The following is a 16,329-nucleotide window of genomic DNA, read 5'->3' as shown; positions in this document are numbered from 1 at the left end:
GCGAGGTAGAGGGTGGGAAGGAACTAGGGGGCGGGCTGGGAGGAGGTGTTGGGGATGAAGAGGCGCTGTTCAAACGCGCAGAATGCTTGCTTTAAGAAACGTGTGATCAGAGGAAGGATGCTGAATCCCGGTTCCGCTGCTTTGGGTACCAAAATCTTGCGAAGCGACACCAGCTTGACTGTAAGTCATTTGGCGATATGCCCCCAAATCTCCGTGTTGCTTCACCTTTTGCGTCTGCAAAACAAAGGTAAATATATTAGATAGAGATGAAAGGGATTCATTTCAGAATATTTTGAAACAGCGTTTAGAAGGACTATCAGGGACCTGACTGAAATGCTTACGGCAAATGCCTCAGGAATCCTTTAGCAGTGTTAACACGGAGAGAAACTTTGGGGAGGAAAATGGGTGCAGAATTGAGTTTTAAGCCTATATGAATTTTGCCATAATTCAGAATTCCAAAATAGGAAAAGACTTTTAAAGTGTTTTCAAGGAAGCCTCTCGTTTCAGTGCGTGTGGGTCTCAGCCAAACTGCTGCCTTCCAAAACTTGGAAAAGTTCTCGGCATTCTGTCCTCTAAGTCTTTGAAGTTGTGCCAAGATCTCCAAAATATCTCGAGTTTCTTCTCATCATGTCAGCATGGCTGATGTAAAACTCTTTGATCATCAAACAACCTTAAAGTTTATTTTTGAAATACAGGTTTTGGTTTTAGGTAGAATTCTGAAGATTTAACACTGTGGATATGAAGCTAATCAATCTTGCATTTTAGGAGTTCATTCTTAGAACATGAACGCAACCACACAGGCCACTGCCATCCCTCCACTCCCACTCAGAGTTATTCAAATGTTTTTCACTAATACAAAAGTTACACAAGAAAACTATCAGAATGCTTGGTCATATTCAGTTATCATTAATTTGAATATCCTGCGCATCTCTTTTACCTCCATTTCAGTTTAAGCAATCTGTCAACAGTCTCATTTTCTTGGAGAAAGCTCCACAAAAATTTCTGCTTTGGAAAAAAAGTACGGGAAAGAATTACAACTTGTCTAAAATGCTTTGTAGCCGTATAGGTTAACTAAGATAATTATGTTGCAAGAAATTACATTTGCCAGATGCATGACCCACAGAAGGAACAGAACTGAGAATCAGACCTCCACAATGAATTAGCAAGTGAAATCAAATTATTTAAACCCACTGGTGTCAGAAGAGAAAGTTGTACCTTATATCTCATCTTTCTTACATCGCAAATCAAATCAGGTATTAATTGAGAACTTCCAGAAGTTCTCAATTCAAGAGGGGTGGAAAGGGAAACTAAATTTATTAGGTAGAGAAAAGATTAGGAAAAGAATGTTTAATAACTAGCCGGTAAAAAATTTAGTAATTATTTAAAACAACGTATTGGACTCCAGGAAAAGTATGTCCGCTGGATCAGGACACCTGTCAAGTGAAAAAGGCCATGTACAACAAAATTTAAGAAGGAAAGTAATCTTTCAAAGAATTTAAAAGATAATCTAAGTAGGAAAAATAGGAAGCCTACAAAATAGGCTAGATATACATGAAAATCTGACAAAATAACACATTCTAGAGCTCTTTGACAAGAACACCACGGCCATAAGGAGTGTTAAAAGATAAACTGAGGCATATTAAAATTTTAAGAGTTTGAGCATTTATCTATTGGAATTGGGCAGTACCAAACAGGAAGTGGTTAAGAGTACTCACCAACAGGAGCCAAGGGAAAGACTTATATAAAGAAAGTGAGGAAGCAAAAAAAGAAATTATTTGATTGGTTGTAGCTTAAAGCCTAGTTGGCTGTTTGTGATTGGTTGTCCTTAGAATTTTGATTTCCTAACCTTGAGGCTTTTATAGGCTTAGATTTTGGTTTGCTTATGTAGGCCACCATGGCATTAGAGCCATCTCAGTCTAATGGTCTTCTTGTTTAATTAATTTAGCGGGAGGTAAAAGGTTTAGAAGAAAGAGCATGAAATTTAGAAATTTGTTCCAACCCTTTAACTGCCAGTGTAATACTCAGAAAAGTGACCTAAAATCTCTGTACTTCAGTTTCCTCATAGGTAACACTGGAAAATAACAATCATACTTATAATAATAATAATATATAAATAGTGCTTACTATTTACCAGGAACTGTTCTAATTGCTTTATATAAAGTCATTCAATCTTCATAACAATCCTGTAAAATAGGTACTATTATTCTTCCATTTTATGGATGAAGAAAAATAGCATATACCTCACATAGGATTGTTGTAAGAATAAATAAGATCACATACGTAAAGTGACACTGCAATACCTGGCATTCATTCATTTAGTAAACATTTATTGAGTGATTACTCTGTGCAAGGAACTATTCTCTGTGCAAGTAACAGTATAGAATTAGGTGCTCAATAAATGTTAATTTCTCTACTACACCCGTGAATCCCTCATGAAAGAAAATAAAATAATAAAAAATATACAAAATGGAGAAAGCCAAGGAAGAAATCAGTTAATTCCTTGGTAATTGTGGGCAGAAAGATATTTGACATATTGCATAAATTTTTTGTTTCAGTCTATACGAGAGGATATTTTTACAGTGATTACCACTTTGATGTTATTCTCGATGTGAACACATTGGTAATTGGTTAAATTACAGACAATACTCAGAATTATCCAAGCCAAACTTAAAAATTGAATGTTGACAAATCACCAGGACTAGATGACATGTATCAAAGATTATAGAAGGAAAACAAGGGGTTTTGAACAAAATATTCAGCCTCTATTAAATAAAGCATTGGCCAACTACAAACGTGATTTGTATTCAAGAGAACTCTAGAAGGGACTTCTGAAATTCCAGGTCAGTTTATAGTCAGCGCTATCCCAAGCAAATTGGTAGTTACTCAACATTTTTTTTTTTTTTTGCGGTACGCGGGCCTCTCACTGTTGTGGCTTCTCCCATTGCGGAGCACAGGCTCTGGACGCGCAAGCTCAGCGGCCATGGCTCACGGGCCTAGCCGCCCCGCGGCATGTGGGATCTTCCCGGACCGGGGCACAAACCCACGTCCCCTGCATCGGCAGGCGGACTCTCAACCACTGCGCCACCAGGGAAGCCCCTACTCAACGTTTTTAAATAATATAGAGAAGTAAAGTCACAGTCCAAAGCTCCAAATTCTTCTATTAGAGATCAAGATTATTGGGATAGACTACAGGATGTTCTTGCCAGCCTATAAATAAATCAAAAGTGAGATATGTTTTATCTCAGAATCTAGAACAAGGCAACGAACTTGGGGATTAACTAGATCAAACTATAATATGAATTTTTTTTAAATCCTGAGCAGGATCCAGGAAAAAAGCCATGGGAGTCTCTGCAGTTTGTTTCCTGAAAACATCAGTATTTCACATCAGTTAAATACTAACCTCGGGGGTGTGGAGGGGGGGGGACAATGAAATGTTGAGTATCATCAAGACATATACCAGAAACCCTGAAAAATATTAATTTACATCTTACTGAACTATTCCACAGCTGCTGCTGGAATGTGATGTGAAGTTCTGCTCACTCCACTCTCAGCACAAGTCCTGAATTAGAGAAAGCCCTAAGAAGTACACCTAAAATGATTAGAGAAATGATGGAAGGAGAAATTTACTTGGCCTTCATCTCTCTGGTAACTTGATCTTCAGTCCCTTCCAAAATCCCTGTTCTGGCATGGAACCTTCAGAGTAGTATATATTAACTTATTTTAGCATAATTTATAGCACACTATATATGACATCCCTGATCCTCCTTCCCCTGTCTTTTTTTTTCTTTTTTCTTTTTTTAGGCCACACCCAGTGATCAAACCCAGGCCCCGGCAGTGGAAGCATGGAGTCCTAACTATTGGACCACCAGGGAATTCCCCCTTTGCATTGCTTTAACCAATCCTAACAAACTCATTAATCCCAAAGTTAATATTTATTAACTCAAGAGGGATTTGGACAAATGTATGAATGATAACTATTACTTAAAAGAATCTATTACATGCCTAATCTTCAATGTTGATGACAATAAGCACTATTATGTTCTCTCTTGGTTAGAATCCCTGCTATGATACTTACAAGATGCAAGATAGACAGGTCGTTAAAGCTCTCAAACTCTCAGATTTCTCATCTATAAACAAGGGATCATAACATTATTAGCTATCTCATAAGATTGTAGTGAGGATTACATGAGATATTTACATAAAACACATAGTATATTATAACAGTTTGTTTTTTCTAGGTTCACTTTACCGATAGAACACTGAGCTGAGTGAACCATGAATTATCAGCATAACAGTTCTTAAATTCCTCTGTACTATTGTGCTACCAGCATTAATAGACATTTTCCTCTGTGCTGCTCTTGAAGTTACATCCTTATTGACTCACCCCATGTTTCTGCCTCTCCTAACTCTTGTGTTTTCACTATAAGATCCAGTAACTTGATTCCAATTCTTGCTTACTGTCTCTAATGCAATCCCAGCTTTTGACCTCTGTGTTTCTAGTATGTTTACCTGATATCATGAAATCCATTTAAATATCTGTTCCAAATCCTTCTTAAAAAATATATCTTAGATGTTTTGCTTTGTGTAAGCAACACAGGTCTGTTAAAAGTCCTGAAGAGTTTTTATTACAGTAGTATGTAAAAGATACAGATTGCTGAATTTTGCTTAGTTTACCTTGGCCAAAGGAAAGTAAATAAAACATGACATAAAATTATTAAACCTGTTACGTCCAGTTAGAAAATATAAGGTTGAGGAAGAGTTTTTAGTCTTCTTTAGTATTACATTGGAAAGTCTCCTCTTTATAGGTAAACATGGAAACATGCCATATGCCTTTTGGGCAAGCTTGTCTTACAATAATTATTTTCCTCTTCTTGCAGTATGTGAGAGAAAATGATCAAATAGGGCCTTTTCAAGCAAAATCCAAATTCCTAAAAGGAAAACCTAGGCAACTATCGTGTTACCTCTAAGCAGGCTATACCTGTGAGAGAGAAAAAAAATCCAATGTTAATGGCATTTCAGTAAAGCCTGTTAAAGGAATTACAGTATCAAGATAGATTAAAACCCCAGGAGAAAAGATAAATCCCAAAACGGTTTAAGATTCTGTATTTCCTTAAATGGAATGAAATAGAAACATTTGGACCAAAATCTGTGTCTAAAACAGAGGTTGGAATGAAATGATAAAGAATCAAGTTGGGCATCTACCAAAGTCTATATTTGTTTTCCTTAATTTTTGCTTAAATTTTGCTTCAAATCTTCATCACTATATATGGCAAAGTGTGGTTGTTACAGGTTTATGGGTTTTTGTTTCTCTCAATCAAATAAACGTATGACGTAAATCTCTGTGGGACTGTGATTGAAATGACTCTGAGCCTGGTGGCAGTGTACCCAGATTATAAGGTTTTTCTTTGATTGATGATGAAATTTCTTTTAAAGACTGAATCTGTAAACCTGAAGCTCTCAAGTGATAACTGGATCACATGTGACCCTAAAATCCAATGCTTCTCTCTGTGTGGCAACAAGACTATTTCTTCTTAACCATGGTCATGAACATGACCCCAGTTAGCCTATTTGTGAGTTGTCAGAAGGAAGGGTCAAAGCTCTGTTCCCTAAACAAGAGAGTGTGATCAAATATTGCAGGATATTTTAGATGTGTTTTGCTTTGGTGAGGCAGTCAGAAATTTCAACATCCACTTACATTATAAGTTTAGGTTGGCAATGCTGACCCTCAAGAAGATATTTACATCTGCTTAAGTACTTTGTCTACAATTATGGTATGATTCCACAAAGTAGGAGAAAATATATTGGTTGAGATGACCTCATGTTTCACACTTCCAGGCATTAACAGGCATATTAATGTAGGAAACTAACATACTTTGCCACTCTTTTGTGGTTTTAAAAGTCTCTTTATTAAAACAGCTAACCAGGGCTTCCCTGGTGGCGCAGTGGTTGAGGGTCCGCCTGCCGATGCAGGGCACACGGGTTCGTGCCCCGGTCTGGGAAGATCCCACGTGCCGCAGAGCGGCTGGGCCTGTGAGCCATGGCAGCTAAGCCTGTGCGTCCGGAGCCTGTGCTCCGCAACAGGAGAGGCCACAACAGTGAGAGGCCCAGCGTACCGCAAAAAAAAAAAAAAAAAAAAACAGTTAACCATAGTCATTAAATAATGGAGTAGATAATTCTAAGGTACTAATTAGTAAACAATTAGGTTATCCTTGATAACTTCATCCAGTTCTTCCATTTTGTATTTCTTAAACACTCCTTAATAAAATCATCTTAAATACGTACCTCTACTTAGAATAAATCCTTTTTTTCCAGGACACATGCATAAAGCTCCAGAGAACTTTAAAATTTCCTTAGCTGGCTATGACTTCTCCTACTGGTCATAGGCAGTAGACTTTTGATAAGTTGCCAAAACCAAAGATATAAACACACCGTACTGTTTGACTACTAGCATCGTCTCCACTGCCATAACCTTAACTCAAGTCACTATTTTCTCTGGACTACTACAGTAGCCTCCTAACTGGATTTTCTGCTTCCACCCCTCTACCACTTAATAATTATGTGGGCTTGGGCAAGTACCTTAGCTTCTTTGTGCCTCCATTTTCTCATCTGAAAAATAGGGATAATACTACCTACCTTATAGGGATATTGTGAGAATTAGAATTACTTAATACATGTCTAGTACATAGTAAGAACTTAAAGAACTTTAGCTAGCATCATTGTCATTATCGTTATCATTAACATACTCCACTGGCTAATAATATCTAGCAGTGAAAGGTAAATTATCTCTCTTAATTGCACGAGAGTCCTGTGCAGCGGACATTATTATTATCCCCATTTTATATGTGAGGAAACTATGGTCCAGAGAAATTAAGTAACTTGCTCAAGGTCTCAGTTGAGAAGTGGCACAGTAAAAATTTGAATAGAAGTATGCCTGTGCTAAACCAAGTGCTAAACCAAGGCTCTTAGTATGCCAAGTGCAATAGAAGTATGCCAAGTGCTAAACCAAGGCTCTTAATCACTGTAACTTCTGGCAGTAATCTATCTGACTTAGTATCTTTTCTCAGTCCAAAAATTCTTAGCTGCTAACTCCCTCTAAACTATCTCCATAAAACAGTGATTACCAGTTGCTAAATGCTGCCTGTTTAGCTTACATAAAATCATTAAATTTATTCATTAACACCTTTCATCGACTTTCAAATCAACCTACTTTTTTTTTTAATTGGAGTATAATTGATTTACAATGTTTCAGGTGTACAGCAAAGTGATTGAGTTTTATACATATACATACATATGTATATATATATATATTCTTTTTCAGACTCTTTTCCATTATACAAGATATTGAATATAGTTCCCTGTGCTATACAGTAGGTCCTTACTGTTTAACTATTTTGTATATACTAGTGTGTATCTGTTAATCCCAAACTCCTAATTTATCCATCCCCCTTCCCTTTCCCCTTTGGTAACCATAAAGTTGTTTTCTATGCCTGTGAATCTATTTCTGTTTTGTAAATAACTTCATTTGTATCATTTTTTCAGATTCCGCATACAAGTGATAGCATATCATTTGTCTTTCTCTGACTTACTTCACTTAGTATGATAATTTCTCAGCTCACCCATGTTGCTGCAAATGTCATTATTTCATTCTTTTTTATGGTGGAGTAATATTCCATCATATATATATATATATATGTATGTATATATACCACATCTTCTTTATTCATCTGTCGATGGACATTTACATTTCTTCCATGTTTTGGCTATTGTAAATAGTGCTTCTATGAACATTGGGGTGTATGTATCTTTTCCAGTTATAGTTTTGTCCAGATATATGCCCAGGAGTGGGATTGCTGGATCATATGAACTCTATTTTTGGTTTCTTAAGGAACATCCATACTGTTTTCTATAGTGACTGCACCAATTTACATTCCTACCAACAGCGTAGGAGGGTTCCCTTTTCTCCGCACCCTCTCCAGCATTTATTATTTGTAGACTTTTTGATGATGGCCTATTTTCTTATATGGACTTATATTTACTGGCTTCTTTTTCAAAATACCGTAAACCCAAATTATTACAATGGCATTTTTAAAGGTTTTTTTCTCATTATGAAAATTTACCCATAGTCCCAATTCACAAAGACAGCCAAAGGGATGTATTTAGTGATAAGATTTTTACGTATTTGTTTCCATGCTTTCCTACTAGCACAAATTTTTATTTTATTCATTATTTATTTCATTTATAAATAACATTTATTTATTTTATAAAATCATATAAGCATTTTTATCATTACATACTCTTTACAGATATTATAACTGTATACTATATATTATATAGTACTCTATATTATATAACCACATACTACTTGATATGTACATCTGTTATGGGATAATTAGATTCTTACCAATATTCCTTTATTATGCATAAGCTTTCTATTAATATTATTATTAATAAAACATTTTTCTTATTTATTATTTCCTTATATTAAATTCCAAGAAATTCATGTATTCAATCATAGGGTAGAAATATCTTAATTCTCTTAATAAACATTGCCAATTGCTTCCCAAAAGGTTTGTACTAATTTACATTGTCAATAATAATATAAGTAAGAATTTTTTTTTTGGCTGCACCACAAAGCTTGTGGAATCTTAGTTCCCAGACCAGCGATTGAACCCGCACCCTCAACAGTGAAAGCACAGAGTCCTAATCACGGGATCACCAGGGAATTACTTAAGTAAGAATATTTTTGCCAGTATTAAGGACGTTCAGTTTTTAAATATCATTACTATATTATATATGACACAAAAGAGAATGTTGGTTCTTCTACTTTAGGCCAACGTGGCCTGAAGGAACCAGACTTACCCTCCCACCTGAAACAACCAAAAATTTGGACAATGTATATAGAACTATGGCTTTCAAAACACTGAATATCAGTCAACAAAAACAGTAATAACTGGGGTATGAGACACAAAAGAAGTAAAACCTGCAAATGCCCAATCTTAGTGCTTTGAGAGAGTTTCCAGAAACTTCTTCAGCTGGAAAAAAGAGTATCTATGAAACACCTACAGCTAACAATAATCCTGATGGTGGAGGACTGAATGCTTTCTCTCTAAGATCAGGAACAAGACAAGGGTGTCCACTCTCACTAATTCATTGAACATTTTACTAAAGTTTCCAGACAAAATGAGAAGGCAAGAGAGAAAGAAAGAAAGAAAGAGAGAGAAAGGAGAGAAAAGAGGGAAGGGGGAGGTAGGAGGGTGGGAGGGAAGTGGGGAAGGAAGGAAGGAAGGGAAGCAGGCAGGCAGGCAAGGATCCAGATTGGAAAGGAGTCTTTATTCACAGATATGATCATCTGTGTAGAAAATAAATGGAATCTATAATAACGCTACAAGAACAAATAAGTGAGTTTGGCAAAGTTGCAGGATAGAAAATCTGATAAAGATGTGAAGACCTGTACACTGAAAACTACAGACCATTGCTAAAGGAAATTAAATAAGACATAAATAAATGGAGAGATATATCATCTTCATGGGCTGGAAGACAACATCGTTATGATGCCAGTTTTCCCCAAAGCCTCAGCAGGTCTTTTTTGGAGAAATTGACAAGCTAATTTTTTTTTTGCATGTGAAAATGCAAAAAATCTAGAATAGTGGAAGAAAGTTGGAAAAAGAAAACAAAGTTGGAAGACTAAGACTATGAAAACTCAAGACTTACTACAAAGCTACACTAATCAAGACAATGTGGTACTGGTGTGAAGATAGAGAAATAGATCAATAGCACAGAATAGAAAGTCCAGAAATAAACTCCTACTTATGGACAAATGACTTTTGACAAAGGTGTAAAGACAAGTCAGTGGAAAAAAGACAATTTCAACAAATACTGCTAGCACAATTGAATATCCATATGCAAAAATACAAAGTTGGATCCATACCTCACATCACATATAAAAATTTACCAGTAGCATATCATAGACTTATGCAAAACCTAAAACTTAAAACATAGGAGGAAATATTTCTGGCTTTGACTTAGACAAAGATTTCTCAAATATGACACCAATAGCACAATCCATAAAAGAAAAAAATGATAAATTGGACTTCATCAAAATTATAAACCTCTGCTATTTGAAAGACACTGTTAATGGAATGAAAAGACAAACCACAGAATGAGAGAAAATATTTTCAAACCATATGTAAGATAAAGACTTGCATTTACACCATGTATATAACTCTCCAGGGTAATAAGAGTCATAAGTAATAAAAAGAAAGCAAACATCCAAAAAAAATGAGCAAAAGATTTGAACACTTCACCAAAGAAAATATCTGATGGCCGACAAGCACATGAAAAGATGTTCAACATCATTAGTCATTACTGAATGAAAAATAAAACTATGAGACACTACTACACATCTATTAGAATTGTTAATATTAAAAAAAATTAACCATACCAAGTGTTGACAAGGATGTGGAAAAACTGGAACCCTCATACTCTGCTGTTGGAAATGTAAAAATGGTAAAACCACTTTGGAAACAGTATGGCAATTTCTTAAAGTGTTCAACATACACCTACCATATGATTCAGCTATTCCACTCCTAGGTATTTACTCAAGAGAAAAGAAAGCTCATATACGTACAAAGACGTACACATGAATGTTAATAGAATATTTATTTGGAGTAGCCAAAAACTGAAAACAACCCAAATGTACATCAATAGGAGAATGGACAAACAAATTGGATTATGTCCATACAATGGAATACCTTTTAGTTATAAACAGAATGAACTATTGATACAACATAACAATGTGGATGAATCTCAGAATAAATATGCTGAATGAAAAAAGCCAGAAAAAAAGAGTACATAATGTATGATTCCATTTACATAAAACTCAAAAAGTGCAAACTAATCTATATGGACAGAAACCAGATTAGTGGTTTCCTGGAGGCATGTATAGGTTGGGAGCATGGGAAGAGAAATCACAAAGGGGCACAAGAAAACTCTTGGGGGTGATAGGTGTATTCACTATCTTAATCGTGGTGATGGTTGCATGGGTATATATATATGCCAAAATTTATCAAATTGACACTTTCCATATGTGCAGTTTTTTGTATGTCAATTAAACCTCTATAAAAATGTTAAAATTGACAAATTATTCATTGTAAAATGAACATGGAAAAGATTTTTTAAGATTAAAATTTCAGTAAAATAAAAATTAATGCAAAAAATATTTAAAGGCTTTGATAGCAGTTAATATAAATTGATCAAAGAAGTAAATTGGATGAGCTGAGTTTACTCTTAATATGCTTTCTTGACAAAAATAGTGGAATGTAATTCTAAATCAAATATTTGTACAGGGCTTCCCTGGTGGCGCAGTGGTTGAGAATCTGCCTGCTAATGCAGGGGACACGGGTTTGGGCCCTAGTCTGGGAGGATCCCACATGCCGCGGAGCAACTAGGCCCGTGAGCCACAGCTGCTGAGCCTGCGCATCTGGAGCCTGTGCTCCGCAACAAGAGAGGCCGCGATAGTGAGAGGCCCGCACATCGCGATGAAGAGTGGCCCCCGCTTGCCACAACTGGGGAGAGCCCTCGCACAGAAGCGAAGACCCGCCACAGCAAAAATAAATTAATTAATTAATAAAAGGCTGCATTATAGTCCATCTTGTGGAAGAACTAGTTTATAAAAATATATATATATATATTTGTACATAATTAGGAAATCAACATGTCCTTAGAGTCCAAATATCTACTGTATCAAAATGGCCCAAAATGTTAGAATAAAAATGGCCTAGCCCCAATGATAATTGAGGTAATTGTGAATTATATCCCCTCGATGAGTTTGCAATGTAGTTGTAGAAGAAAGACTTGCATATAATAAATAGTTAAATAAAAATTAAATTAGAGAATATGTGATCCCATTTATACTTGTACGGGGAAATCAGAGAATAGAGTTAAGGAAATCTTTATGGAGGGGTTGGAACTTGATCTGAGCCTTGAAGAATGATGACCTAGACAGAGCAGAGGGATAAGACATCTCAGGAAGGGACAAACACAGAAATGAGCACATGGTGTTTTAGGAACAGTATTCAGCGTGGCCTGACCAGAGCAAAGGGGGCATGTTGGGGAGAATAGAAAATAAGCTTGCATAGGTAAGATGGAACTGGGTTATGGTTGGTCTTGAAGTCAGAAAGAAGTAATTAGATTGGATTCATTAGATAAATTTCTCAGAGAGGATCTGGCATCATCATATATTCCATGAGTTTAAGCAGAGGGCAACTGGAGTGGGGGAGATTAACTGTTACGTTAGACTAAAGTAGAGGTATTAGAAATGTTTAGGAGACAAATTTAAGAGAGATTTTATAGGAGGACTCAACAGGACTTGGAGACATATTAGACCTTTATTCCCTCACATCACTAGTTCTATTCCTTGACATTTGATTGATATCTAGAGTTAATTTAACGTTTACATCTCCTTTCACAACTATATTCAAGAATAATTACATAGTCACATTTATGTAATCTAAGCCTGGGATCTTTTCTCTTCTTATTCAAGCATAATATATCATCTAATTCTTCCGGACTAATTTATTCAGTATTAATAATTCTGAGTTCACTTTCATTAATGTATAATTGTGTTCTATCATAACCTTATTTCATAATCTGATACACAGTTTATTCTGATTTTCTTTGTACACAAGATTCATTTTTAAATGGATATATCAATCCTTATCTTTATAAAGTTTGTTTAGTATTTTAAACTTAATTCTCTGTGATTCAGCATTATGCACTAATAATTTACTATTTATTCTAGTTATTTCTTCTTACTGTTCTTGTACACTTCTGAACTGAATATTATCATCAGTTGCATTCCATATGGTCTTCTGGACTCTTCCTTTGCAAAATAAACATTTCTGGCACAGAAAGCTTCTTTTATTGTGAGATTGCTTAGAGGGTATTTGTGCTTTGGGAGAGAGGAAAAAGAGACAGCTGGCAGAGCCTCTCTCCCTAATTCTGACCCTAACTTTCTTTATTCCCACTGCACAATTTAGCCTAGAGCAGGATAAACCACATGAGTTATTAACCCCCAACAGGCTAAGCATCCAATCTCCAGCAAATGGTTACCTTGAAAGTTGAGCAGAAAAGAGTATTTTTTGAAAATAACACTTTCAAAAGAAATTTTCAACAAATATCTTATCTGAAATAAACTTTAATGATGCTGCATCACACCATCCCATTACCCTCTTTCTACTACCACCACATCAACCACTTTGACCTCAAGGTCAAACTCAGTCTTGGATCAAAACAAAACAAGAACAACAACAAAACTCTTCTTCGACAGTCTCAAACTCAAGCCCATCTCTTTCCTGCAATCCCCGATGCATCCCCTTTGTTCAGACCCTAGTCATCTCTCTCGGACTGTTACAACAGCTACCTAACTAGTCTCCCTGCTTCTGGTCTTGCCTCTGGTCCTTTCTATTCTCCACACTGCTGCCAGAGTGACTTATCAAAAATGGTCACTTACGGGCTTCCCTGGTGGCGCAGTGGTTAAGAATCCACCTGCCAATGCAGGGGACACGGGTTTAAGCCCTGGTCCAGGAAGATCCCACATGCTGCGGAGCAACTAAGCCCATGCGCCACAACTACTGAGCCTGTGCTCTAGAGCCCGCGAGCCACAACTACTGAGCCCACGTGCCACAACTACTGAAGCCCACGCACCTAGAGCTCGAGCTCTGCAACAGAAGAAGCCACCACAATGAGTAGCCCCTGACTGCCGCAACTAGAGAAAGGCCACGCGCAGCAACGAAGACCCAACGCAGCCAAAAATAAATAAATAAAATAAATTTATTAAAAAAAAAAAGGTCACTTACCAGTTTCCCTACTGCCTACAGAAGAAAGTCCAGCTCCCTTAGTATGGCATATAGGGCCTTTCATGATTTGGTTCCTGCCTATTTCTCCAGTCTCATCTCTCACCACTCACTTGCTTTCTACTTTATGCTCTAGTCTAGCCATTCTAAATCATTTACATTTCCTGCCATACACCATGCTGTTCCTCTTGACATAAATGACCTCCCCAAACTCTTTCCTCTGAGTAACTCTTCTCATCCTTCAGGATTCAGTTTAGGCATCACTTTTCCAAAAAGCTTTTCTTCAACTTCTCATCTGTTGCCTTCCCTCCAGTTCACTGTGTTCTCAAAGCACTCTGTGCTTCTCTCTATCATATTAGTTATTACACATTATCACCTTTTTGTCTTGTTTCCTTTCACTCAGATGTGAACTCCTAAAAGGCAGGGACTGTGTCAAATTCATATGTGTGTTCTGGCACATAGTAGATACTCAAAAATATTTATTCCAGAATAGAGAAATGCAAAGATGACTACCATATAAGTCTTAGGATAAACACCTTATATTTGACTCCTGGGTACCACATAAAAGAGTGTGATCCCAACACCTTTTGAGGCACACACATATGTGTATGAGAATTGAAATCATTTAATCTTAACATCTGTAATAGAATGATCCTTTTTTTCTCAGAATCATGTTCTAAACTCGCCTCTTTCCACATCATAGTTGGGATCGGCTCTCTATCCTTGCATTTAACACAAAGTTGCCATGTTTCAACGATTTGTTATTTTCAGTCCTGGGTACATTCTCAGACTCCAGCCTTGTGAGCAACTAAATTCCACTGCTTACTGCCCTAAGGCCGATTCCAAGAAAGGTTTTCTGGCTCATAAATTTTTCCTGCTGTTTGGAGTAGAGGGCACAGAGCCTGGGTGTCATAACAGAAAGTGCTAATCTGTACACCGGGTGTATCGAAGCATGTAAATCCAATTCATAACATTATATGACACTTTTATGAGGTTAAAAGCATCTTGCCAGACCTATTCAAATTGTATGCATGTGGGAGACTTGTGCTCATAGCTATTTTTAGAGTTTTAGATAATCTTCAACAAATATGCCAAGGTACCCTCAGTAGTCTGTTAGAGATCAAAAATGTTTCCAAAGAAGTGTGCCAAGGTCCAACTCCTTCTGATTACAGAATGCTGATTCTTATTGTAGGCTAAGCAGGTCTACCAGCTTTCTAATAAGGAGCAAAACAGACTGCTTATCTGCTGACTTCAGAGAGAGTATCAGTAGGTGACAGTGAACAACAGCTCTTATACATGACTGGCAGTAGGAAATCTCATGTGCTGTCGGAGAGGGAAACTGGAGTTTTTGAGGAGTCAGTGTGCCACCTTTGGTGGAAATACTATATATTGCTACCCCTCTTAAAGATATGCCTTCGTCTACTGTCATCTTATCCCATTCCCTCTTTCTTTCTTTTCTGTGACTTTGGGTCATCCTTTCCTTGTAATTCATTCCTGCCCTAGCAGGTTTTAGTTAACAACAGAGTCACAGTCAATAATATGACACATCTACTGAAAATTGGTGACACAATTGTGTACTATTTCAATAGAAGTACATGAATCAGGTTAAAGGAGATATTATCTTCACTTTACTTCTTGTTAATCAAAATACAACTGAATATTTGGTTCCAGCATGAGAGCTACACTTGAAGAGAATAAACAGAAATGTCCAGTGAGTTTGAAAATCAAGTGTTACAAACACCATTCATTGGGAAAAGTTTTAAATATATTTTCCTGGACAGTGTTTCTTGATGAGTAGTCTGTAGACTATCTGCATCAAAATTATATGGGATGCTTGTTAAATTTTCAGATTCCTGAGATCTATCCCAGACCTATTGAATCAGAGTCCCTGGGGATAGGACTAGGTGATATAGATTTTTAACATGCTCCCTAGACAATTATTTTGCGTATTAAAGCTTGAGAACTAGTGATTTACAAAGTACATAATAATGGCTTTCAACTATTTGTAAGCGTTCTTCTAGGAAAAGGAAAAGATTAAATTTGAGTTTCTCAAGAAAGTAAAAGATTAGTTTTGTGATGTTCAGGAAGGAAGAACTTAAACTATGGATGAAAGCTATAGTAGGAAAGTCCAAATATAAGGAAGTTATTTTTAAAGCAATTAGATATAGCCATCAATAGAAGTAGTAACTGTCTTGCAAAATAGTGAATTTTTACCCCTGGAAGTGTTCATATATAGAGGATAGAGAGTTCTCTTTAAGGGATGATGTAGTAGGAATTCTCACATTGAGTAGGAAGTTGAGCAAAGTGACTTCTTGAGTCTCTTCTAGCTCATACGTTTGATGAATTTATACAAAACACTTCAAATCATTAAAATTATGTCATGGCCTCCAAAGTTGATATTCCTGGTCTCTTTGATATTTCCTTCATTTAGCATTCATTTATAAGCAACTACTATGTGCTGAACACTGTGCTAGGT

At 36.5% G+C, this 16,329-nt stretch overlaps 2 protein-coding genes across 2 annotated transcripts in view; both read left to right on the top strand.

The window, feature by feature from the left end:
* The first annotated feature begins 47 nt into the window (after positions 1 to 47).
* The window catches only part of LUZP4 (leucine zipper protein 4), a 93,678-nt gene continuing 77,396 nt past the window's right edge, over positions 48 to 16,329 (top strand). The window contains exon 1 of the mRNA XM_060292002.1: positions 48 to 180. The gene's annotated coding sequence lies outside the window, so the exon portion shown is untranslated. The remainder of the gene's footprint in view (positions 181 to 16,329) is intronic.
* LOC132594445 (endogenous retrovirus group K member 8 Gag polyprotein-like) overlaps positions 55 to 16,329 on the top strand; it is a 43,472-nt gene continuing 27,197 nt past the window's right edge. Inside the window, exon 1 of the mRNA XM_070044658.1 lies at positions 55 to 247. Coding sequence (XP_069900759.1) covers positions 55 to 247 — 193 coding nt within the window. The remainder of the gene's footprint in view (positions 248 to 16,329) is intronic.

Source organism: Globicephala melas, chromosome X (genome assembly GCF_963455315.2).
Source record: "Globicephala melas chromosome X, mGloMel1.2, whole genome shotgun sequence".
NCBI lineage: Eukaryota > Metazoa > Chordata > Mammalia > Artiodactyla > Delphinidae > Globicephala > Globicephala melas.
The sequence above is the reverse complement of the archived record's forward strand: the minus strand, read 5'-3'. Positions and strand labels throughout refer to the sequence as shown.